Source organism: Haplochromis burtoni, unplaced genomic scaffold (assembly GCF_018398535.1).
Source record: "Haplochromis burtoni strain Fernald_Lab_line unplaced genomic scaffold, NCSU_Asbu1 Contig_175, whole genome shotgun sequence".
Lineage (NCBI taxonomy): Eukaryota > Metazoa > Chordata > Actinopteri > Cichliformes > Cichlidae > Haplochromis > Haplochromis burtoni.
Window position 1 is genome coordinate 395,693 of NW_024582536.1, and position 26,094 is coordinate 421,786.

General features: G+C 42.1%; 1 protein-coding gene across 1 annotated transcript in view; it reads right to left on the reverse strand.

Annotated features, from left to right (window-relative positions):
• myo10 (myosin X) overlaps positions 1-26,094 on the reverse strand; it is a 125,223-nt gene that overhangs the window by 4,518 nt on the left and 94,611 nt on the right. Inside the window, exons 20-36 of the mRNA XM_042225547.1 lie at positions 15,587-15,711; positions 15,303-15,417; positions 9,858-9,964; positions 9,538-9,756; positions 8,271-8,310; positions 6,910-7,869; positions 6,482-6,602; positions 6,029-6,272; positions 5,686-5,781; positions 3,362-3,455; positions 2,415-2,470; positions 1,875-2,017; positions 1,303-1,494; positions 1,062-1,219; positions 822-945; positions 294-591; positions 5-212 (exon numbers count right to left, since the gene is read on the reverse strand). Coding sequence (XP_042081481.1) covers positions 5-212; positions 294-591; positions 822-945; positions 1,062-1,219; positions 1,303-1,494; positions 1,875-2,017; positions 2,415-2,470; positions 3,362-3,455; positions 5,686-5,781; positions 6,029-6,272; positions 6,482-6,602; positions 6,910-7,869; positions 8,271-8,310; positions 9,538-9,756; positions 9,858-9,964; positions 15,303-15,417; positions 15,587-15,711 — 3,300 coding nt within the window. The remainder of the gene's footprint in view (positions 1-4; positions 213-293; positions 592-821; positions 946-1,061; positions 1,220-1,302; positions 1,495-1,874; positions 2,018-2,414; positions 2,471-3,361; positions 3,456-5,685; positions 5,782-6,028; positions 6,273-6,481; positions 6,603-6,909; positions 7,870-8,270; positions 8,311-9,537; positions 9,757-9,857; positions 9,965-15,302; positions 15,418-15,586; positions 15,712-26,094) is intronic.

Sequence of the window (26,094 nt, forward strand, 5' to 3'; positions counted from 1 at the left end):
CTACCTCCCCTGCGGTGGTGTGCGAGTTGATGGTTATCTTGCAGGACCCTCCTCCGTGGCAGTGAACGGTGGTGCTCATGTCCTGTCGGGCCACGATGCAGCGGATCTCCTCCTGAGACGGCACGTTCTCTCTGGCTCGAGTCTTCCTCAATGAGTCAGCGGCGAAGGCAGCATAACGATCCATCTCAGAGCCGGGAAACAGCTCGCGAGTCCTGCAGAGAGCAATTTGGAAATGGTCAGCTTGAGAGAATAAAAGTAATTTATCTATAAACATGTGGCACCCTAGTGCTCACCTCTTCAGGTGGAACTTGAGGTATCTAAGGATGCTCCTTGTCGGGACGAATGTGCAGGACATGCAGGCGAGGATCTTCCAGTTGCACAGGTTCCCAGGGCTGCCGGGCTGTGGCGGCCGTGTGGTCTGCTTGATGAGCTGGCAGTAGAGCTCATCTCGCAGTGGTTTGAGCTCCTGGCCCGTCTGCAGGATGCCCTGAATGATGGGCACGGGGTCAGCCACGCCCTCCAGATGCTGCAGCGAGCTGAACACCTTGAGGGCTTCATCCTGAAGGGTTGTGTAGCTTCTGCTTCTTGGAGCTGAGCAGGGAAGAAGTTGTGATTATATCAGTACATATGGTACATTAATATCTTAACTAAAATGGTAAAAATTAGATACGTTAAAGACATTAGTACTAAGTTAGATTGTCAATCTATAAAGGGATGCCAAATGCTGTCATTTTTCTGTAAAGCAAATTTACCTTGCCTTTGGGTATAAATAAAGTTACCTTGACCCCAATTTAATCCTATTCTGTCTCAGTGGTACTCACTGGTGAGATGAATGTCCCCGTAGGGCAGTGGCAGCAGCGGGGAATGCAGAGGGTGATGACTGTAGCGAAGGATCGGGTTCCTCTTGTAGATCTGCTCAACGACCTCCAAGTTCAGACAGTTCTCCTGCAAAGAGAAGAGGAGCTTGGGTTTAGTGCAGTGCTGATTATCTGAGGCTTTACTGGAAGGAAAGAATTAAAATGACCACTGACATCCATTTTTGCACTTTCAGAGTTTCCTACCTTGATGTCCTGGATGAGCTGCTGGGTGGGTGTGTCGATGGGAGCTTTGGTATCTATGACATTTTGGACGGAGTTGGCCCAGCGTGTGGCTTCAGTCAGCAGCTTGCAGTAGAGACGGTACGAGTGTTTACGGCCGTACACGATCACGTTCCAGTATCCTGACACGACAAGAGGGGCGGAGAGAAATTGAAGCTACTGGGTAGAGAATGAGTTGGCAGTTCTTGCCATTTTCTTCTCTTACCAGTCTCTTTGAAGACCTTCTCATCTGGCTGAACCACTGAGCAGAGGCTGTTCAGCACCAGCGTTCCCAGCTTGAGGGCATTACGCTCTGAGCTCTTATAGTAGTCCAGGGAATTGTGGGTAAGCAGGAACCAGCGCTTCTTCAGCTTCAGCGAAGCTTTGGTGCTGTTCTTCATCTCTTTGTGCAGCCAGCCTGGTGGGAAATAATTATTAAATAACTTTTTGTATTCTCTGGTTTCCTCTGAACTTTTCAAAACTATAAAAATGCAGAAAGGTCAAGCTTATTCTCTGTGAAAAAGCTTTATTACGGTTTTCTTTAACAAGAGAGAAAATCAAACCTGCTTAAAACTGAGCGTTTGAAGCTTTTGCCTTACAGCTTCTACATATACACATTTGATTACTTGAATTATAACATTGATATGAGCACCCACCACTGGAGCTGTAGATATGACAGGGGAAACTTCTTTTATTTAAAATCTGATTTCCTAACCTGCAACTTTTAACCTGTAGTTAAAAATTTTAAACACAAATTAAAAAAGGAAAAACGGCCACGATAAACGAATCATTTGTCACCTCGGATGATGAACTCCTGTCCATCGACTCGGGTGTCTCCTTTGGAGCGCTGCAGCAGAGTGATCCAGTGGTGCATCTCCTCAGGCGTGTCAGCATTGCAGTGCAGCACTCGGTTCGCAGTGATCATGACGAAGGAGTTCGGCCTGTCGAAGTTCAGAAATTAATAAGACAAAAGAAAGGAGATCAATAGTCTAACACCGTAATAGCTCTTGGGTGCACTTCTTGGATTAAGAGATATGAACTAAACTTTTAATTTTGAACTAGACGACTAAGAAGAATTAAAGCTACTGACATAAAATAGCAGGAATGATATATTTGTCACATATAGGTTAGAACACAACAGAAGAAATACAGGACCAGAATGTACTGATCTAAAATGTTCCCCATGTGAAGAAATGCAGCTGCTGAGGTGCTGAAACCCAACAGGCTTCACTCTGATGGCTTTTTTCCGACACCTTCTGGTTTCTTTGCTTTAGTCTTTGTCAAAGAAAATCCATATATATATGATGTGATGTTTGATGGTTTGATGTAGGTCCTCACCTCTCTGGATTATCTGAAGCACACACTGAATCGATCATCCCCACATCCAGCGTTCCCTGAGGAGACACACAGAGAGATGGAGGGAGGTTCACAAACAGTTTTCAGGGTGTGGATAATGAGTTTGACCTTCGCTGCACCGTGGAAACCAATTATCTCACACGCAAGCAGCAAGGCCTCCACTCACAGGTGCAACACTGAAAAAGCACGTGGCATTTTCAGCACATCTGTGTCCTGTTACTTCAAAACAAAGCATTACAACAAAATTTAAAATTTAAAGAGGAGAACAAAAGAGGGTTGGGCTTAGGGTAGCATGAATGCTGGATGAAAGGCTCAGTGACAGATTTTGGGGCTTTTTTTCTAATTTTCAGTTTTTCCACCAGGTGCCATCCTCAGTATAATTCAGCTGCTTTTCTGTGAGCTTCTTGTCACACCAGCAGACAAACTCCAACTCCACAGCCTTTGCCTGCAGCTCAACTTGGAGCTTTTTCTGCTCTGGAAATCTGCTGAGAACTTCCACTCTAACCAGTTTGTCTTGAGAGCTGACTGGAGAGGCAGCTGATTATTACCATGTCATCTCTTTTCATAAAGTACACAATATCTCCAATTATTTATTAAATGGCCATTGCTATCCATTGTGGGGAAACCCAGAGCTATACATGCATATATTAACTATGTTTTTATTGCAGCTGGAATTTAAAGGAGGCAAAAATGCTACTAAGAGGTGAGGCATGAATAAGGAAATGGAGGAACATATATTAAAGGCTAACGTCCTCTCCTCAGTGTGAGACGAAGGTTTGTGTTATGGAAATCTGTTAAAGCAAAGTGCCGAACATTCCGCTGTTAGGACAACATTAAACGGACGCATTTTGAAGACATTAATTTTCTTTAAACAGAAATGTTATTAGAACTCCATCTCCCAGAGTGCTTTGTTTCCTCACAGTACTCACCACAGCATTCTGGGGATTGGCCTGCTCATCGTGCATTTCTCTGATCTCCTGCTCTGTGGAGCCGTGGACCTGACTCAGCACGCTGAACCACTGACTGTAAACAAAGAGATCATAGAGAATAGAATAGCCTTTTATTGTCAGGACACAACATAAATAGTAGACAGCAGGAATAAATAGCAAACAGGTGAAAAAAATATAGAATCAAGAGAAATATTGAATATATTTCTAATGCAAAAAGAACTGAATAGACTCCGTGTGTAAATGACCTGAGTGATGAGGGTTACTCAGGCCATGGCTCAGATTGGCGAGTTGGGTGGGCAGGGCTGGGGCGTGGGGATAGTGTTTGTTAGCAGTCCAAATGGTCCAGGGGAAGAAACTGTGAGTCTGGATGAACCTGATTGATCTGAGGCACCGACCAGAGGGCAGCCGGTCAAACGGGTGACATCATCATCATCACCATGGAATAAACAGTAATCAGCTTTAACAGTGGACATATAACCATACAGGCCGGTCAGTTAGACACAAGCATCTCGGCTCCTCCTACGTCCAAAAATTCATTTGAAACTGAATCGTACTCAACACTAAACTACTTCAAAGTGAGAACAACTAAAAATGAAAAATAAAATGAAAGGAAAGTTTTAGCCATACTTTCATCATGAATGCAATTATTAGTGTGAACCTGCATGTGTGTACCTTTTAATATAAGTTTTATATGTGTGTAAAATCCAAAACAATTCTGGGTTCAGTCTGATTGTGTCTCAGACACATGGAGCTGATGTTGGCTCGCACTGAGAGAGCGTCTGGTTTTACAAACCTGCTCCTATCACACACCCACAGCCATGTTTTCCTCACTTCAGAGTACATTGCATTAACTAGCATTCATGTCCTGTGACCTCAAACTAAGATTTGTCCTTTTGTATTTTTCTCCCTTAAAGGAGGTCAAATCCCCACAATGTGACAGAGCAAACATAATTATGTCCCAGATTCAGACAGACAGAGTGCTTGTTGCCCTTTTGAGCCACAGCGGAAGTAGACTGTCTGAGAGGAAATCAATGTGTTGCCAGAGGCAACCGTCACATTGACCTATAGCAACAATACCTCCTGTTTGTTATACAGTTTTCGACAGACTGTGAGCAGGTTCATGCCAGTTGAGGAAATAATAGGATCAGGAGAGAAGAAACAAGTGGGAGGACTGGGAGCATTAGGAGTGTAATAACGATGTGACTAATAATCACTACTGTCATTATACGAAAAAGATTATAGAGCACATTTAAATCCTGCCCACCAGAGAGAAACGGTGCATGGCTCTCCATTTACCCTGTAATGTGTAAAGATGCCTTCTTGTCAATTGTACTTGCCAGCAGGTACTAGAAATGATGAATAACACTAGACAGCTGAGGTTTCCATGAAAACTGGTCATGGTTTTTGGCGGTTGCAGGGTGGAATCGGTCACAAAGCGAGTGTTGCTGTGACTTGGTTTCTACCAAAATGATGCAGCCATCAATGCTTTGTATGGAAGAAACCAGCTTGCAAACACTTTTCAAAAAGTGTGACGTAAACCAGATAAAGAGGCTTTCCTCCAACGTTTGACTTACTGCTGCAATCAACATGTAAGGCAAATGTTTTCCACATCCAGTAAGCCTTGCATTTTGCAGTTTCACTACCTCTTGGTGAAAAGTTTGCAAGTGTGTACAGGCAACTCGGCATCTTCTATGCAAACTACGGGGGACCGCGACAACCTGCCATTGACCAAAGCAATCGTAAGGAGGTTTTTGGTGTCACACCGTATCCCTCTTTGCTACTATTTAATGCTAGCAGCTACCAACAATCTTCAGCAACCACTCATTAGCCAGCTGTGGAATACCGCACGACTCTTGGTTATCAGCGGGTCACAAGCTATTCTCTAAGCCTATAAGACCAAGACTTGAGTAGGTTATTAACACATAGCTACCGTTAGCTGTTAGAGGTTGCTAAAGATACTCCTCAAAAGAAGCTAAACCTTTAAATAGTTGAAGACATTTTGAATCATTGCACTTTTATTCTGAAAAATGACTCTGAGATATTTCTACTCATATAATGCATATTTCTATTAATGGAGAAGACCATGTAATTAATTCTGACAGTGTAATTAAATAGACCAGGCAAGCGAAGTTAGTGGTGTCACTGAAACTAACTTACTACTGAATTCTAGTTTTTACTTGTTATTTCAGTCATTTTGACTCCATGCTTGCATGAAAGGTCCTTTACAGATCAAATCACAATTCATTTCTTTGGTTATTGTGAAAAGATAAGAACAATACATCAAAGACAAACACACAGCTCACCTTGCATCCTCAGCAGACTCGGCAATCAGATGATAAGTTCTCTCTGGCATCACTATGTCGATTCCATTCTCCTTACCGGTGTTATCAATGATTTCTCTACAGGTCAAAAAAAAAGGAAAAAAAATGACTGAGGTTCCCTGAATATACAAACATCCTTCCATAACCATTTCACCATGAATCCTTCAGAGGTCTGAGTTTTTATCTCTCTTCAATAACACAACCGTATATCTCTTGAATATTTTACATGTAAATGATTAACTGACAGCTTTTCTGTTGTTACTGTAAATGAAAGTATCGTCATGCAAAAACAACAACCCTCAAAGTTATGTTCTCTTGTCCTTACTTGGCGTTGTGCATGTCCAGCACCCCCTTCATCTTCTCCTCTCCGTCGTTCTCAAAGTACATGAGTTTGCTCTGACGCAGCACGAACCAGCGCCGCTTCCAGTTGCGTCGGGAGAGCGTGGACGAGCCCCCGCCCTTCTTGTGCAGCCAGCCCTGCTTCAGAGCCTCCTGCTTAGTTCTGAACCACAGGAAAGTCTCGTCCTTCAGAACACACCAACGCCGCTTCCACGTGTTCATCAGACCACCTAGAGAAGAAAAATATGAGATTTCAAATGCTCCACCATCATTACGTCACCTGGAGGGGAGAATCTTGCTCTTTGTCTCTTAGAAGGTAACACAGAAAGTACAATGCTTTTTCACCAAAATACGTGCTAAAGCCATATAGATGATGCACTTAACTCTCACCTGTTGGGTTTTATTAAAAGAAGAGTATGTTCTATAAGAAAATAATAACCTTTGATGTAGAGGAAGCTGTGGAAGTACGGCAGCGTGACACAGCTGTAGACAGAGTCCCGGCGATAAGACAACTCGTCGTCTGTGTCGAACCTCTCAAAGTCGTCCTCGCTGTCCTCAAACTGGAGCAAATCAACAAAAATTTGAAATTAAACAAGACATGCAAGACCTTAGTTTGCATATTATTTCAACAAATAACAGAGAAGGTACAATGTGGTGCTCTTTGCACCTGTGAGTTGTAAAATGGCTAAAGTCATGCCATTTAATTGATCTCTCTCACTGGATCCTTTTTTGAAGCCTGCGTTTTTTTTTGCTAACTTCAAAGACTACACTACTTTGGAGTTAGAGCAGCTAAGTTTGAGTAGAAAATCGGGCATGAAATGTTCTCCCTGTCATTGAAAACAGAAGTTAAACGAGGATTCAGCTTACCGAGGACTGAGCCCCCTCTGAGCTAAAGCGGTAAGCCCCTGAGCTGTTGTAGGTGCCAACAGATCCGCGGTAATCCGGAGACCACTGTCCACTGCGAGGGTTGGAGAAAGCCATGCTGCCACTGGACACGATAGCACCTTCATCGTAGTCATCCTGATCGTAGTCTGAATCCTCATCTGGAGGTATCAGCTCTACCAGCTCATCAGATTGAGCCTCAGATGAAGCCTGGGGGTGGCAGTAAGCCGAATCCCCGCTGGATGATGCGCTATGGCAGGCCGAAGGCATCGCTGGCAAAGAGTGGTGAAGCACAGTGGTCGGTGGCAGTGACGGAATCACAGCATCGTTGGCGTACGGGTCTTCTTCGGATGAGTCATCGCTCGTTCGGATACCGCTCGTCCGCTGGCCGTCCGAGTGGCCGTGCTCGCTTGGGTTTGGTGAGTCTTTGAAGGCATCATCATCAGCACCAAACCCTTCATCAACCTCTTCTTCCTCGTTACCCCTCCTCTGGTCATCCTCCTTCTTCTCATCTTCTTCACCCACGCCCAAGGAGCTCTCAATGTTCCTCACACACTCGTCAATCTCATCAAAGTTCAGGGAGTCCAGGAACTGCTGCGCTGCCTTACAGGCTTCATCCTCCAGCCGCCGGAGTTCCTGATCGCGAAGCTGCTGCAGGCGGTTCAGCGAGGCTTCAGTCAAAGAGAGCTCCTGGCGCTCCTTCTGTCTCTGCAGCACCTGGATCTCCCGCTCTAGTCGAAGAATTTCCTCCACTTGTGATGCCTCGTGCGGACGTATTGCCTCCTCCTCCTCTGCTGATGCCTCCACAAAGGTTTCTGCTGACTCCAGCTCCTCCAGGGCGTCTGGTGATGCTGCAGCTGCTGCTGCATTTTGAGACTCTGTCAAAACCAGCGAGGCCAGCTCCTCAGCACGACGCAGCTCCTCCAGTGTTCTGGCTTCCTCAGCCTGAAACCACAAACATGAGACTGCAGTCATAACTTTTCCCCCCCAAGATATCAACATTAATTTATACAAAATACCCAAAACAAGTTGATTTACAGAAAACAAACACTGAAGTAATCTTAGTTTACTGAGAGAGGGCCAACTTTTATAAGCAAATTATACACGACAAATACCTGAGAGGATACAAGCTGTTTATTGTACTGGGCAGTGTGTTTTTCACTGCCCAGTACAATAAACTGAAGCCTGCTACAATAAGCAGAAGCCTGTGTAACATAATAGAAAACATAATTGTGTTCTCTGTGTTCTTTACCAATCAGATATGGCTGTAGAGAGTGGGCTACTCAGGAGACAGTCGGCCAATAAAAGTTATACACCGTTTTCCACTTAAATCAGTTTTATCATACCTCTCTGGTGAGTCTCTCGGCCTCCAGCCTTTGTCTCTCCCTGCAGGGCACAAACACACAAACATCAGCTGAACGAACACACAGTAGGAGATACGATGTACCAAAACCAGAGTAACTGCATTTCCTGTCTCACTGTGAGATTAAAATACCAGAAAACCATTTAGTATGCAGTTCACTATCTATCGAAACAACAAAAATACAAATGTTGCACCACACTGTGAAACCTTCTTTGGAAAACATAATGCAAGCTACAGATATATTCCAATAAGGATGTTTATACAAACTCAATGGTTCTCTACTAAATTGTGACAGCAGCAGTGATTATAAAGCAATCAATCTGCAGTATAAACTGAGCTGTGGCCCCTTCAAGGTCAAAGGCACCACTGAGGATATGGAGGTCATGACTCAGTCTTGATTGTGGGATTTGAGGGATTTACATTCTATTCTTACAGACAAATTACATGCTGTTTTTTAAGTCTGATGACATCTCCCGTCCATGAATCGTCAGAATGACTACCGTCATAAGAGCACTGCGTACATCTGTAGCAATTTACATTGTTGTCCTTGCACATGCATATGTAGTGAGCATAAGATGGGGAGCAGCAGCATGACCCCCCATTGCAGAAAAAAGCCAGCATCAGTGAAAACAAATGTGAGATTCATTCAGTGAGGTAGTCTCTAAAAGAGGAGCTCAGGTGGTTGCAAAGCAGCTTGCAGATGCACAGCAGCTGTAGCCAAGCTAAGCTACTTAAATAGCATGTCCTACATAAGCTTTGTAAATTAGCTGCTGATGAGATCCACTCATCTGATGACTGCAGCTGAGAATGAAATAGTTGCCTGCCAGAACTAAAGCTATGCTCTGTTTCTCCTCCAGTATTATACACTGGCATTAGGAACATTTTTATTATATACGTGTAGTATTTTTATGTCATTTGAAATAATGGAAGCAGGGGATTTGTACTCCTTAACTACTCATGATCATATTTGAAAGTCCTAAATACAGCCCAGATGATGGACTTGTGTTAATTCCTCACTAAGTGACTGAACTAAACCAGTGCCAGAAGAAGACAGTGGGCACACGTTTTTCAAACACATTTTCCAGTCCAGATTTCTCTCTCATTTCTTTTCTTTTAATTTAAAAAAACAAACAAAAAAAACAGTCATTTGCAAAAACCTACTTTCTTTTTGCACAATAACTTTGTGTGGTACTGTAGCTACATTTGGCTGTAGCTACAGTACCACACGGTGAATAAACTGAGTAGCCCACCTCTCCATCTCCTCCATCCACCTGCGGCGCTCCTCCTCCTCCTTCTTCCTCCTCTCCTCCAGCATCCGGCTGCAGGTCTGACGAGCCAGCTGCCCTCGCAGACACTTCTGGAAGGTGAGCGCTGCCCAGCGGAGGAGCAAGAACTTCCTCCTCCAGTAGAAAGCCCGGTAGTTCTTCTGGATGACCACAATACACCGCAGCAGCTTCTTGTACTGCTTCCTGTTTGGAGGACAAGGACCGGGCTATTGAGCATTTTGGTTTCAATGAAGATTAAAACTGATCCTATTGAGGTTTATGATGTTTTTATTCATTGTTTGTACCTGGCCATGTAGCCTGTGACATAGGCCTGAATGATCATGGCTGCTTTCAGCACCTCCACCTCCCTCTGCTTCTCCAGGCGATGCTCCAGAGACTCCCGAAGGAAGACCTGATAGATAGGATAAAGAGACAAAAAAAAAGTGTTAAAAAGTGTTATTTTATTATTGTTACTGAAGGGAAGTAAGGGAAAAATCAATAATGTAACTGCTCCTCATTTCTTTCTCTTCTAATTTTGTTTTACTTTTCAGATAAAATCATGTTCACGTTGACCTTTAAGAGTTAAAGAACATCTCATGACATGTTTGCATAATACACAGCAGAGTTTAAACGTGTCATATTTACAGTGTGCAACACCAAAACAATTTTGGGGTAAAATAGTTCAAGGAAGTGCTAATATTCAGAGGGAAAAATGCATATTTGTGAGAATATGAAGGTGTACATTTGCAAAAGTCACATTAAAATGCCCCATCTCTAATAGCCACAGAATGTTCAAGTCCCAGCAGCTTAACATAGTTTGTCCATTAGTGACGCTGTATTACCCACACGTTATGAATAAAAGATTTACAAGTGAACAGAATTAAAAAGAGGCAGGCCGTTTCTTTTTCTATAACATTACCATTTAACAGACAGTCGCTCACAGAAGAACAACAGAGCCAAACAAAGCAGCCGACATAAATCAAACCCAGATCCTCCTCTCCCTTTGTTCCTGCTACTAGAGACTGCAGATTACTGCAGCGAGTGATTTCAGCTACATCTCTCCATGAAAAGACCGATCTTACGGGCACTTAGTGCAGCTGCCTGCTCCAGGAACCAAGCTGTCGTCCATTGATAGAGAAACTGGGCCCAGCGAGGGCCGCCAGGGGTTAATCCGATTAGGGAGGGAGGAAAATGAGATATGGGACGCGGTCTCAGGCGACTGTGACGGTGGGGAAATATCACGGTGCTACGGGGGTACAGGAGTACACACTGCCTGTTGATATGGTGTGTGTGTGTTGGCTGAGTGACAGTGTTGGATCCTCAGCAGTGAGGCACTAATGAGATTTTTTGGGGGAAATGTAAACTTGTCAGGGTGACGTGGATGTCACTTATGAGCAGGTTAATTAACAGGGAAACATCCATTACATGCCGAACACGTGCACATGCAATACAAAGACAAGCACACAAACCACTGGTGTCTCTCCAGGAATTCAGTTTTCAGGCTGGAAAAGCCCCAGAGACAAAATTTTAAGTATCGAAGCAGATTGGAACCAGATTAATATTTATGTGATATGTAAAAAATATTCATAGCAAAATAAGAGTACCAACGAGTACATTTACTCATCTAAAAATAACAGAAAAATGGGCTCATTAACAGCATGCTTGTGGACATGCTGCCTCTTGCACTCTCTTCCCAGGTGGCACTCTTGCCTAAATGAGAGTATTTTAAGTAATACATTTATATATTAATAGAACACATAAAATATGCATATCTATGAAAATAGAAAGATGTGGACTGTTGTTGGAACCATTGCTAATAAGGGAGCAGCTGAAAGAAGAAGAAGTGCAAGTGCCTAAAGTTAAGTCTCCTGCTGGGTGCTACGTGGCAGAAAGAGCAACTTCTGAACACATCCCAACCTTATCCTCTCATTTTATAACACTGGTGAGCATTAACAACCATAAACTAAGGGATAAACCTGACCAAACAGGAGGGAGGTACAACTGTGGACCCCTCTGAAACCTTACGCCATAACTTTATGTGCACATCCCTAGAAATGTAACTACATGTTGCGTCAGTACAGCCTGCAACTATCCTCAGCACTTATATCCATTTCTGGCTACTGTTTTGGAACAATTTTTGAATTCATCAGCAAGAGAATAAAAGTAATCGCCTGAATATAAGGACTTGCATATGTCATCAGACTCCTAGAGCAAAACTGGTTGTGAGGAAATGCACAGAGAAGTGGAATAACTGGATGGACAAATATGTTTGCCTTCGACACAAAAACAAAAGCAAAAAAAAGAACAAAGAACAAAAAGTGGCAATCCTGGAGGGAAAAAGTCGCAGCATTTCATTTGTTTCTATCATCGTCTGCAGCGCATATACAATACCGGAACACAACTAAGTGGTAATTAACACATAAATCACCATGCCAAAGCACGAATGTTGGTTATGGTGTCGTCAACTTTTGTAGATTACTTTATGGGCTATCCAAAGATTCACCAGAGAAGTCTACATCAGCTGTCACATTTTATACTTTAGAGCCAGAGCCTGAATCTGGGTGGTAAGGGTTAGAGTTAAGTTGCTGAATGAGAAAGTCACTAAAGTCACTTCCAATCTGTAGGACTAAATACTAAAATCTAGTTTACCCTTATTTCTCTCATAGTAGATTCAATGTAACATGATTGTGTTTTTCCACTGTATTTATATAAAATAATATATACACTTAATCTAAAGAAAGAAGTCTAAAATTTTCCTGTGAAGTGCTGCAGGCTCATTCAGGCATTCATACAAAACTCACACATATAAGCTGCAGAAAGCAGCTCTTTGTGAATCTCTACAGTGCACACGCTGATCCTTTTCTTAAACAACCTCCAACATGAGCCGCACATGCTCAGAATGCGCAGCCTCGTGTACAAGTGCACACATTTGCATCCCAATAAAATGGGCGACTAATCCTTTTTAATCATTACTATGCTAATTAGTGCAACAAAGGCCTCGCTAAGCCTCGCCGCGTTTTGATTCTTGCTGCTGGGGCCTTTGGGGAGCACCGCTTACCGTCCCAGGTCAGGCCCGTGGAGAAAACTAAGCAGTAGGAGAAGAAAGCAGAGCCACATCTTTTCCAGGAAATTAAGTTTAAGGCAGTAAAAAAGCAAGACATAAGTCTAAGACAATAGTCTGGACATGTGCTGAATGAAAAGAGCTGCAGGCCTCCTCGATGTAAATCTCACTGCGAGAGGCAGCGGGACAAAGTGGACAAATCCCTCTGAGGGAGATGGAATTGATTTAACAGTTTACAGGCAGTCACAGCAGCAGGGACGACTCCGTGGTTCAGTGGAGAGTATGGTCTCAGGGTTAGAAGGTCTACAGAGGCCATTCAGGCTGAATGTTTTATAGGAGATTTCAAAAAAGGTCTTCCAACCAATAAGTATGCGGTGAGTCACGAACAGCTGTGTAAATCTGGTAAAAGGTGGCAGACACCCAAAACAAAAGAGAAACCAAAAAACAAAACATGTTTCTCTCAGTCTTTTAAAATCTGTTACAAATACGTTAGTAAAAAGTATATGAAATAAAGCAACCACTGCTATTTATAGTAGATTGTACATATATTGTAATATAATGGATATTTTTGATGACTAAATAATCTCCAAGAATCTTTTGGGTAATCTAAATGTTGTTGTTCTGAAGCATAAACCATTATGAATCCATTTCATCTGCTTTGATGATAACAGGTGCACTGGAGAGGCAACAACAAGAAAACCCCAAAAAGCGAATGGCTTGACAGGCGATGGCTACACACCACTGTGCTCATCCCTCCTGACTGATTCTCTCTATTTTTGCTTTTTGTTTGTGTCCTCGTCACTGCTGGTAAAGCGAGACGGTATCTGCAGCCCACTCAGGTTGAACGGGTAATCCAGCTCCTCCAGGACGGCTCATCTATATGTGCTGTCATAAGAAGGTTTGCTGGGTCAGCACAGTCTCAAATGTGTGGACGAGATACCAGGAGGTGGACTGCTACATGAGGAAAGGTGGAAAAGGCCACAGAAGTTCATCAGCCCAGCAGCTCTTTTGTGCTATATATGTGTCGTGAATCCATCTCATCTGCTCTGATGCAAATGAAAGCAGATAAAATATATATGGGTGCACTGACACCTGTAGTCATAGAAAGGCTCCATATAAGCACCGGTCCACTCAACAATTTTAAGTCTATTGTTATTCCTGTGACTGTAATAACATTTGTTATCCTCAGTGTGTATTTTATTTTATTTTTAGCTAAATAGCTAATTTTACTTGAAAATAATGAACAGAGTGTTGAAAACTGTCATTAACATGAAAATAGGTTTTTAAATGGGCTACATGTAGTGGAGGGATCCATTAAATATTCAACCAAAGACACACTTGTTCCACCTCACCGCTCTAACGGGGTATTCACAATTCAGCTTCCTGTGCCATCGTTGGTCCTGGATGGACACTGACACACATACTAATGACCACTCATCCGTTCGTCTGTCCACCCACGACCACACTTATCCTTCACTGCTGTCACCTCCTGCAGCATCACACGGTCATGCTGTGATTAGCGATCTGTATCCCCCATCTGTCATTTCCCCTCAAAACACAGACACACACACCCTGGCAGTAGGTATATTCTTCCTGATCCGGTGTAGTGGAAGCAGGGAACATTAGACTGAAGACTGGATCCAATAATTGTTGGATTCTATGCTTCAGGTGCACTGGACCTCAATATCACACACACACACACACACACACGCACACACACCCATCACACACACACACACACACACACACAAACACACACACACACACACACACACACACACACACACACACACACACACACACAGTGTCTGCAATGGTTTCATAGAGCTGAGTTTCTACGGTGTATGAAGTCAAATTAAGCCTTGAGGGGAGCACAGAGCAGCCAAAATGGATTGGCATCCCCCAGCAGTGATGTTCAGTCTGCATCTAATATTCCAAGTTAGCAAAGAGAATACAGAACAACCGGTATGGAGCCAGATACATTCAGGAGCTCAGACAGGAAAAAGTCAATTACGCCACAGAGAACTGAGCAGAAGGCATATAATTCACTACTGACAGAAAGGGAATGCAAACCTGTAAGTAAAGACTGAGTTATTATATAAATTATATTTGTATTGGAGAGCCTTAAACATAAAAGATGTTTGGAACGGTATCGTTTTCAGAAACACTTTCATCTTTTAAGACCAAGTTTAAACTAAACCAATAAACAGCAAGCTTTATGGTTAAGCAAGACTTATATGTTCAAAAGGACCTTATTGGACAACAATATAACCTGGACTGAATCTGGACCTGGATCAATTCTTGAGCCAAAGGCCTCCCTGGAGACTTCTATTTAATGATCCACACAAATGCAGAGAGCTCAAATGAGACGAAATTATCAGGAGTTCAAGAAGAAAAAACTTTAAAAAAAAGAAAAGAAACAATGATGACTTAACCTTATATTCCTGAAAATGTGAGAAATCTGCTCTTCTTCATGAATCACTGTTTACCCAATCCACCAGGACCCTGAATAAGTGCAGTCCTGAGTTTAAAGTGCTTTCCTATACCAGCGTAACTAACTGCTGCCTGCTCCACTCCGTGTGCAGGAGAGACCGGCTATAAAGTGTGGCAACAGGGAAAAACCTGGGCTACACTCTTTCTGAATGTTCTGCACTAATGAGCACAACAGCAAATGCGATGTGTTGCTCACCTTGGTCTTGCCCAGCTGCCACTCTGCACTGCTGCTGTCATATTGGCAGAGCAGCTGGACGCAGCACCCTCTGGGGTCTTCTGAATTCAACAAACCACGCATCAGCACCTTGTACCTGAAGAAGTAAAAGCAGGGGTGAAGGGTTTTTGCATGATTTTTAATGATTGCTTTGTTCTTTAATGTCTGCATTTCAAGAACTGAAATGACCCTGCGCCTGTTTTGGGGTCTGACATTTTTGGTAGAGCAGTGCTTATGTATGATTGCACAGCGTAGTGGGTACAAACCTCGAGCAGAAGTCCTGAATAGTTCTCCGGACAGGGAAGCCGGTGCGTCGAATCTTGACTGTTTCCAACATGCCGGAATACCTGAGCTGGTTCAGAACCACCGTCTGGTCAAAATGATCAGGCATCTTTGAAGAAAAACGGGAAACATATTCAGATGAATGTCTCTGTGTTCAAGTAAAAGTAATATTGTCTCGAAAATCAAGCACAAACAAACATCAACAGATTGAGCATCCGTCTGCGTCCTGCAGCAACAGCTAACGATTTTCATTCTTTGACGACAGAACACTTTAACAACACAGCGCACATCTATTGATGTTCCCCTACAAATCACTCAATGCTGCTTTCATAACACTGTTACAACAATACTAACAAAGTGAATCGCCTTTCACATTGCGACCTTACCACTCAGCATGGTGCTCGGTGACGTAATGTTTTTCACTGCAGTTTTGATTGATTTTGCTTTCTGACTTATTTTCTGTGTTTGCAGCATTGTGTGATTTTGATGTATTTTGTTGTGTTTCACTGAGTTGGTCATTGCTTTGTGAGTGTGGCTGGCAAAAAATGTTCAGAAAGAGTAGCAACACATCACATGTGAACACCATGCCAACCAGATGGCAAAACAGCCGATGCACATAAGCTTGCTAAAGCTGGCTAACACTTAGTTCTAAAGTGTTACCTTAGTTTAATGTGTTTGGTTAGCTGTAGGTAAGTAAGGCAAGTGCACACTTACAGATAGCTTTATGAATTCTACACAATAGACTGCAACACAAACTGCACACCGAAAAATGCTTTAGCTCAACTTAAAGAAACACAGTGGCTTTCTAAAATTTGGATATTTGACATATCAGAGATAACGTGCTTGCTCTACACACAGGCATAATTGTTTCTGGACATGCTTCCCCCTGTTTGCCCAATGGCTGTATTCTGGTTATACTCCTATATAAAAGCAAGGTTGCCAAGCATCTACATCATTTTGTAGTTAAACTGCAGTCCTGCATTAACCACCCAACTATTTTTGTTTCAGATCTATGAGCTTCAGGCTGGTCTGAAACTGGAATTTCTGTGTATATAGATGCAAACAATTTCAGATTTTCACTAATCTATCAAAGGTAATGGCCATATTATCACTAACGCATGCATTTCTACCTTCACTTCATTCAATGGCAAACACACTTTACCAGTACTGTACTGTACCATGAAGGGGTGTGTGTGTGTGTTACTCACATCTAAGTTATTTGCTAGCAGATAAAACTGACCAAAGTTTCATGATGTTCAGAAAAGGCAGACATTTTTAAGTCCATGCCTTCAAAATTCAAACTATCTATATGGATAAACTGAAGTGCAGGTTAGAAAAAATACATACATTTGATTTCTAGAAGATTTGTCCCCTGTGAAAAGCACCTTCTTATATCACAGACATGGCAACATTATCATCCACTGGAGTCACGTTTCACTTTGCATCACAATTGCAGCTCCTTTGACTTTGGTTATCTGGCTCCTCAGAAGCTGCATGTTGTTAGATTGTATACAGCAATCTTATCACAGCTCATTTGTTTGAAACAGCAGTCTACTGATACAAACTCAGTCGATGTGAGAACAGAAAAAGAAGCAAAACTAGGCAATGAAAGAAGCTAAAAATCCCCAGGAATGAATCCTGGATAACTGAAACAATCCACCCATATCACATGACGTCTGCAGCTAAGCCTCATGAAACTTCAGTCCCTTTAAACTCTCATGTACACGCATCCAACTGCATACCAGCCATTCAAAAGTCTGAACTCAGAGACAAAGAAATGCGTATGACAGCAGCAGCCAGCAACAAACCAATCCCTCCCCTCTCCAAAAACACACTTGGCTCTGAGATACCATTATTACTTACAGAAGTGCATTCAGAGAAAGCCATTTTCCCGGGAGCCCTCTCACCCTGTAACCTCGGTGGGCGTAGAGGGGGACTCCAAATAAGAGGGTGCTTTCATACTCGATCGTAATGCCCCCTTTATTCAGCGACCGTCTCCCCTGATAGCCCGCTGATAGTCCATTTGAGCAGTTGAGATGAAGGCAGGCCAATTCACCACCAGATCTTGACTGAATGATTGAATGGCGCCCTTTTTACTGCCACTGGTTGCAGAGTGCACCTTATTAGCATAATTGGCATTTGCATACGGCCAGGCTGTGGAGGTACAAAGCCAAGCGGTGTCGGGAAGCTGCCCTCTGCCTCCTGGCTTTCTTTGGCCCCACTATCGCTTCCTCTTTTTACTCAGCTTTCGGCTGCTTCTGGGATGTCAAATACAGCTTTGTCTGGATGCTCCTCTGTCTTGTTCTTCTTCGGCTGTCTGGCCAGCTTCAATCTGTCTGTTCTCTTTGATTTTTAAGAAGTTCCAATATGTTTCCACTGGCATTTTTTCTTTTTTTTCACCAATCAGAAAGAAGGTCAGAGAAAGACTTTCCTACTTTCTTCATCACATTTTCTGTTTTAGAAAGATTCATTTTTTCCTTTGTAGTCAGTATTTTTAGTGCTGAATGTAAGCAACCAGCTGGAAAGGAGAGGAGATAATAGATCAGGTGAAATTATATCCCTACAGAGGAAAATACACCAGGCTCTCACACAGCTTTTGGTATTACACAAAATCACGTGAAAGCATTTGACACATGAATATAGCCTTAAGTCTCACAAAATAGGGCAAGTGTCTGGACATTTTCACATAAACAAATTATGTTTGGTATAATTGTTTGGAAAATTCTCCCACTTTTCCCTCTCTGGAGCCAGGAGCCAACTGTTTTTATTACTAAATCAACTTTAATACATGGCCATCCCTTGTATATGAGGCTGGTCTCATCCCAGTCTGAAGCTGGCTGTTATGCTTTAGATTTAACAAAGCGGAAATATACCTAATTTCACTTGGATATAAAATAAATCATTCACTAAACATCAAATTTTTTTTAAACATGAGAAGGCTGCCAAGTTATAAGGATACATGTTTTGGGGAGAGTTACCAAGAATCTAACAATCCATCAGCCCAGAACAACAAAAGTGACATGAATCAGCTATCAGGGGAAGGCGGAGCATCCCAAGCCTCCACAGGTGCATGACAACAAAAGCCTGAAGGGTCGATTCAGTAACTTTCTCAGCCCAACTTCCCAGCTAAAAGATCCCAAACTCGGAGCATTCAGCTGGACAAAAGGAGTCGTGGTAGTCGGCTCCCGAGGGGGTTGGGAACTGGCGGGGGTTAAAAAAGCAAACAAGGAAAAACAACCAAACTCAGGATGAGCTGTCCATCCTTCAATCCCAGTGAGAATGTCCAGAGAGCTGCATTTCATCATAACCAGCGACTGCTCCATCATTTTTTAATAGTCCTCAGGATAAGTGCAGTAAAAGTCACAAAACCACTATGTGGCTAAGATATGGATATTTGAAGCTGAAACAGAACGCACAGCAGAAACATGAAAACAAAATCAAAAGAATTTGCAGCTGTGCTGAAGCCTGAGATGTCAAAATGTTCTTTCTCGCCTTCATGAACTACAATTGTTTCTTTTTAAAAAAAAAAATCTAATTAATGACAGTATGAGATCTGACGTTTACTTTGATAGAACAAAGGAACCGTTACCTACTGGCTCATAGTTAAAGCTTAGTGTTTAAAAGGTTCATCTCTATAAACAGACAAATGAACATGCAGAATATGAAGTTAGAAGCTTCTGGCTTCCATTTGTTTTCCTGATAAAATAAGATAACCTTTATTAGTCCCACGCGTGGGAAATTAGTTTTGTTACAGAAGTGAACAGTGCAAAGGTGCATAGAAAAATTAGAGAAAAACACTGGAATAAGATATCAATAAGATACTGTACACAATAGAATAGAATAAAATACAATACAATACTATATACAATATGAGTACAATACAATGATGTACCCAGGTTCTGTTGACTTTTAGTACTTGGGTGCAGGTACACAGGTACAGTGTCTGCAATGGTTCCATTGAGCTGAAATTATAAATTGTAAAAGTTTGGTGAGCCCAGGGTGTAAGTCAGGTGGATACCTGATGGGACCCAGAGTGAGAAAAGGTTTGTTGTTAATCCAAGTTTGTTTTTAGATAATAAATTAAACTCTCATTTTGACAAAATGTTGGGTTTCTAGAATATTTATGAAAAAAAGGAAGAACCTCTTAAAGTATGGCTGTAATACATGTTTAACTGTGTTGCTCTGATATAAAGCTGCAGTTCATTGGCCACAGGCAGCAGTAATTGAATGATGAACATCATTACTCAGAAAGTATAAAAATAGGACCGAGAAAGACTGTAACTGCTGTTACAGTATTTGCTGTAGTCTGCACTTCAAAGTCCAGATTCTTCGGATTAAACAGCAAATTTCACTAAATCTAAACCAAAGCTTATTTTGTCCAATATAAAGTCCACAATCCAAAAGCATTCAATGTACAGTGGCTTCATAGCAAGCAATCCAAATGTATTTGAAGCCTTTCCATCTTTGCAAGGATCAACATTCCTGCTCTACTGAGAGGACTGAAGGCGTCAAGAGCCCCAAAACCTCTCTTTGTCAGACGGCTCTTTTCCTGTGAGCATCCAGGTCCGCCTGTGGGAGCCAGCTGGATTATCACTCACTGCTCAGTGGGGGCTCCTCCAAAGAGTTTTCGGGGAATCCCCGGAACAATGTTTTCACTCACAGGTGGACATAAATCCAGCCTAAATCCCTGACCCTGCTGGACTTAGAGTTAAACCCACTTTGAAGAAGGATTGTTGTGGGTTTGGATTTCTTGGTAATATCAACGGCAGAAAAAAAGGTAATGCAACTGAAATGAAACTAATAAAACAACTTTTCCACTAGTGGCTCATCTTTGACAAATCCTCTTTTGGAAAATATCTGTGCTGATTTGAACAACACTTCTTAACCCTCTCTCGTGTGAGTATCAGTTTTAATGAACCCTGAACCTGAGATCCAGCAAATAGGTCTGAGCTGTATAAGAGCCCTGATATACTTCAAAAAAAGAGAAACCATCAATAAACTAGTAAAAAACATGTGTAGCCTGATGCAGAAGACATTTCAATTATCAGTTAATCCATCAATTAGTTCACTGGGTGAGTGCCCAGTCAATGCATCGTCTGAAAGCAGTGTTTAAAGGCCAAAATCTCATGGTGAGATCATTTGTTTGGTCTAAAATCCAAAAGGACTCCGTCTCCAATGATATGATTATAACAAAAGCAGCAAATGCTCACATATAAAATATTGTAAGTAAGCAAAGGATCATGCACTAAATCCTACGACTTGACACATTAAGTAACACCACACAAGAGAAAACATCTATAAAGTGACGTCCCACCTTAGTGTCTTTAGAAAATGTCAATTGTGTAGAAAAGGCAAACTAAAGAGTCAACTAGTCAGAGTCACGCTACAAGTGCATTCTTAGCAAACACACAGTCGTTTTCCTCTTCATTATTCTGCCATTAACTAAATCAAACCTTACCATTGTTTTGTCCTTGAACATTGATTCTAACAATCATCACGCACTCAAAAAGCAAAGGCTTTCACTCTTCCCTCTCCAGTGTCGCTTCCCCTCAAAATGCACTGTGCATCACTCAGGGACTAACAGCCTTCATGTCCAATTAATGAGACGACAAACAGAAAACATCAGAAGGGCGATGTGTTCCTCCAGTGCACGGCTTTATGAAGTTACAGAGGAATAACGACACTGATGGGAATAATTCCGGCATTTAAATGAATTAAGGAATGCATGCTTGCATCTTTTTCTGGACAGAGTCATAACTAATATGCTCACAGATATTTGGACTACAGAAGAACACAGATCAGCCTAAACAGATTCACATGTTTGTACCCAAACTTTAGAAATGTATAGATTGATTCTAATTGCTGCTGCACCCCACTGCCTGATTAGGTTAAGTCTGTAGTTGAAGCACTAAAAACAAGTTTAGACATTAAAATACAAGAATTGAACCCATGTGTCCCTGGATATTGTAATATATTTGTCTGAAAAAGTGGAAATGAAATTTGCCTGAAAAGCCTGAGACCTGCTTTGTGCATCTGTCATGTAGCCACACACACACACCAATGCATCGCCCCTCATACCACAGCACTAAAACCCACCGCTTGACATTTAATCCCCATGCAACAAGCAAGTACTTGAACGCACCACTTCCCATTCAAAGCCTGCATCAGGGTCTCACCTTGCATCGTAGCTCCTCCACGCCACAATCTTTCAGGGTTTTTCAGATTAAAGACAATTGACAGAAAACTTCCCAAAGCTGCTGTCCGTCTCCCCGTCTCTCTCCTCAGACACACACATGCACACTCTGCCAACACAGACTCTAACAAAGGCTTTCAATCCCCACAACTCCACTCCCCCCTTTTTTTCTGTGTGAGTGGAGAGAGGGAGGGCCACGGTTGCCATGGTGATGCATCTCCTGCTGAGGCTAATTTGTGCGGGCCACTTGTCGGGCCTGACGGAGTGTGTGTGTGTGTGTGAAGGGGAGAGAGTGAGGGAGAGAGAGCAGGCTGTTTACTTTCAAACATGGTGGTGACTTTTGTGTCCGCTCAGCGCTGAGATGCTGCCTCAGACTGGATCCTTGGTACGACCCAAAGGCACTGCAGTATTTCAATTATGATAAACTTCACATCTAATCATGGTGTGTTTCTAATTTCTGCTCCTCTCGTCACACAATCCACACTGTAACATTGTAACAAACCATGATAAATGTTCCTTCAGGTGTTTATGCATTTCTTTTAAGCTGGAATGGTTCAGTTGTTTAATTACCTTAATTTTTCAGACCCAGAAGTTGCCACTTCAGTAAAGCTCATTAGATGCCTGCACACATTCTGTAACTCCAAATCTAGGAGTAACAATGTTTTCCTCTGGCATAAATGGAAACATAGCAAAAAGACAAGCTTTTTTCTCTTCATTATCGCTCCACCAAACCAAACCGTATTACTGCTTTGCCCTCAAACATTAATTATAATAATCATCATCACGTACTCACAGCGCAAAGACTTGCAGGCTTTTCTGTGAACTTGGGGTCTTTAAGCCTTCAAGCCCAATTAATGAGATGACAAACAGGAAACAGAGCGGCGGTGTGTTCATCCAGTGCATGTCTTTATGAAAACACAGAGGACTAACACCTATTTTTGGATCCCCATTTTTCTACAGAATGGAAACATTAAAGGCCACAGTCTGTGGTTTAAACTGATTACTACCAGTAATTACAAGATGTTCAATATACACGTACACATACAGGAGTGTGTGGAGTGAAATTTGTCAAAGAAACACGCAATGTGCAGTCAATACAGGTCAGGCTTGATGAAAACAAGAACTAAAATCAATAGATTGTGATCAGCTTCAACTGTTATTACTGTCACTGTCACAGAGAGTGCAGACACACAGATACTATAAAGCTGGCTGCAGAGAGGGGCGGGGATGCTGTGGTAACGGTCGACTGCATTTGATGAGTGAGGATGATGAGGGTGACAGCTTTTTATGAATTTGAGGTGATGCAGCTCACAGACAAAAAATGGAATATGTCTGTGAAAGCTGGAATCCGAACACGATCCTTTTATCCAACAGAAATCCTTCTGTCATCTAATAGGCAGTGAGGATGTCACAAAAAGGACCCCACCCACCAAAAATAGTGGCTGGTCTGGTGTATTCAGGGAAAACAAAACAGTTTTATATGTTAGCTCTGCTGCGTGTGACTGCATTGCACTTTTAAATAAAATTCTGTGTCCACGTTTCAGGCTTTAACACAGGGTGATGTTGTGTTTTGCTGCAAACTGAATTGAAGTTTTGTTGCTTTGCATTGCTTACGCTAGTTGCACTAAGACTGGGGGAAATACATCCAATTAAATTAAGTTTTCACAGTTGCTAGTCTGTCAGTTCACCAGCAACACGGACAAAGTCTTCAAACGGTTCATGCAGAGATGCAAATGTTACAATTTCTGTTTGAAAAAGGGAAGTAATGTTGACACCATATCTTCATTGGGGTCACACTTCCTCATTTTACTATAGATAACTTGTAGATCTGCGTGCTGCGCCTGCTCTGGACCACAGTCTGTGGTGGCACGGTGCCAGTGTTTCCATTTAACATACTGGCTGTTGGACTCAAACACAGAGCATCAAGTGTTAAAGAACCTTAAGATTATGTCTATTTGAAAATGTGCAGCACATGCAAATGCATTTTATATGCTGATATCTCTCCTCGTTGTATTCAGAGCCAACGGTCCCTTCCATTATGCATTCAGTCTATATATTGATATTTCCACAGACTCCACTCACCATCTGCAGGAGTCCCATTGACCATGCAGGTCTATTCAACAAACCATTACATCACTGCAGCCAAAAAAGCTCTTAGTTTACAGCTAGACTTATAGGAAGTTCCTGAAAATCTTCCTGAAAGTCCTAAATGTTGAAACAGGGAGGGAACGTCTTGCAGCAAGAGCAATTTATTATTTAATTGCTTTTTTGTAGAATGAGGTTTTCACTTTCAGATGTTTGAGACTTTTACCGCTGCTCATATGAACACACTCACTGCATCCCTCCACCTCTCCCCCACCGCCCTCTGACACCTGCTCTGAGTCAAACGGCAGATGACAGGGACGCCTCTCGAGGGCTTTTTAGGGGCCACGTGCCGTGGTGCTCTGACCCCTGTATCCCCCTGGGGAGCGGCTGATCCTCTCTCCAACTCGTTTCCCCACTACATTAAGCTCCACTCAGGAGTCATCACCCAGCCTTGTTTAACATTCGATCAGAAGAGGAGTCCAGACGTTCGTATTTCGCCTCATAAAAACACGCCGGCTGTCCAGCTGGACTCCCAGCGGACAGTCAAGATACTCCGTCTGTGCTTCTTACCGCTGCATCTTTGTGTATAATATAACCGTAAAAGCTTTTCATGAGAACATCATGTAGTGTGTTTTTTTGGTATAAGCAACAAAGAGATCTGTGATTTGTTCATTTGTTTAACAGTGTGGTCTTAAATTGGTGGGTTTTTCACTCTATGCTACAATTTTGTCCTGATGTTTTCTATAACAAATATAATGTCTCTCAATATACAGTCAAAAAAGTACAACGTTACTGCTTCCATTAGTTTCCACGATCCTCTGAGCAAATTCATCCCAAGGTCAGACTCTGCAAGCTTAGTGTGCAAAGATAGAGCTGAACATACCATAAAACCTCTGGAACAATTTCCTTCAGACAGATGAGACCAAGGTGAAGATGTTTGCCCTTCCATTATGCACAGTGGCACGTTTGGTGAAAACCAAACATTACGTATCAGCACAAACTCTCAGAGAGATCAGTCACAGCACAGACTCAACCTGAGTGAAATACTGTGGTGCAACCCGAGCTGTGCATGAATGAAAGCACAGAAGAAGAGTGGGCCAAAATTACTCCACAGTGATGTGAGAGACTGATAAAAGTCATAACGCTGCTTCAGGTGGTTTTACAAACTACTGAATGAAGGGGTGTGATTAGCTTTTTACTTCCTGGTTTAAAAATCTCAAATATCTCAGATTACATTAAGTAAAGACTAAATAAAAAAGAAAACATTTTTATTTAGTTTATAAATCATAGGTTTTATTCCAGTTACACTCACTACAGTTTTCCAAGGAAAAATATAAAAACGCATCTTAACTCTCATGGCAGCAACCATCTCATATGTACTGCCGATGCACAAAGAACAGACAAACTCTCTTTGCAATACTACACACACACACACAGTAGTCGCAGTGTAGATTACAAGTTCTTCAGTCACACACACACACACACACACACACACACACACACAGAAACAGAAGCGCCCACTGTGTGAGTGAATCAGACGACTTCCAGAAACGACAGAGGCACTTTCATACACGGAACTGTTCACGGTGACGGTGCAGATGCACCACATCTGCGTCACAAACCTCCGAGTATCCACGTCCGACTTCGCCACAGCTTCCCAGCAGAGAAATAAAGGCTCAGCAACATAAAGCGAATAGTGTCACTTTAAATACCACAGCTGTGCCATAAATCTCAGAACTGATATCAGTTGGATTTGTCAGCAATGAAACAGGACCCACTTCAGAAAACAGGGAGAATGTGTATGTGTGTGTTGATGCAACTTCCCACAGATTTTCAACTTCCTTGAAAGTCTTTTCTTCTTTTTCAGTAAAAATCCAATCATACCTCGACCGTCTTTTAATGGCTTCCTGACCTTTCAACTCTGTGAAAGTCTTACTATCAGACTTTTTTCTACTTCTATTTTTTTCCATTTTCTTTTCAAAGCCATTGTAAGATAATGATGAAAGAAAGACAAAGTGTGGCTGGGAAGCAGAGACTTTCTATATTTAAGGACGTTTTTGTTTTTTTTAGACTAATAGTCAAAGCGATATTTAGAGATATCTGTGAATAAGAGCACTGGTAGTATAAAGAATTCCTATTAAATTAAACACATAATATATAATACTGTAAAATGTTACACTTTCCTCATAAATGAACTAAAAACAGTTTCAAATG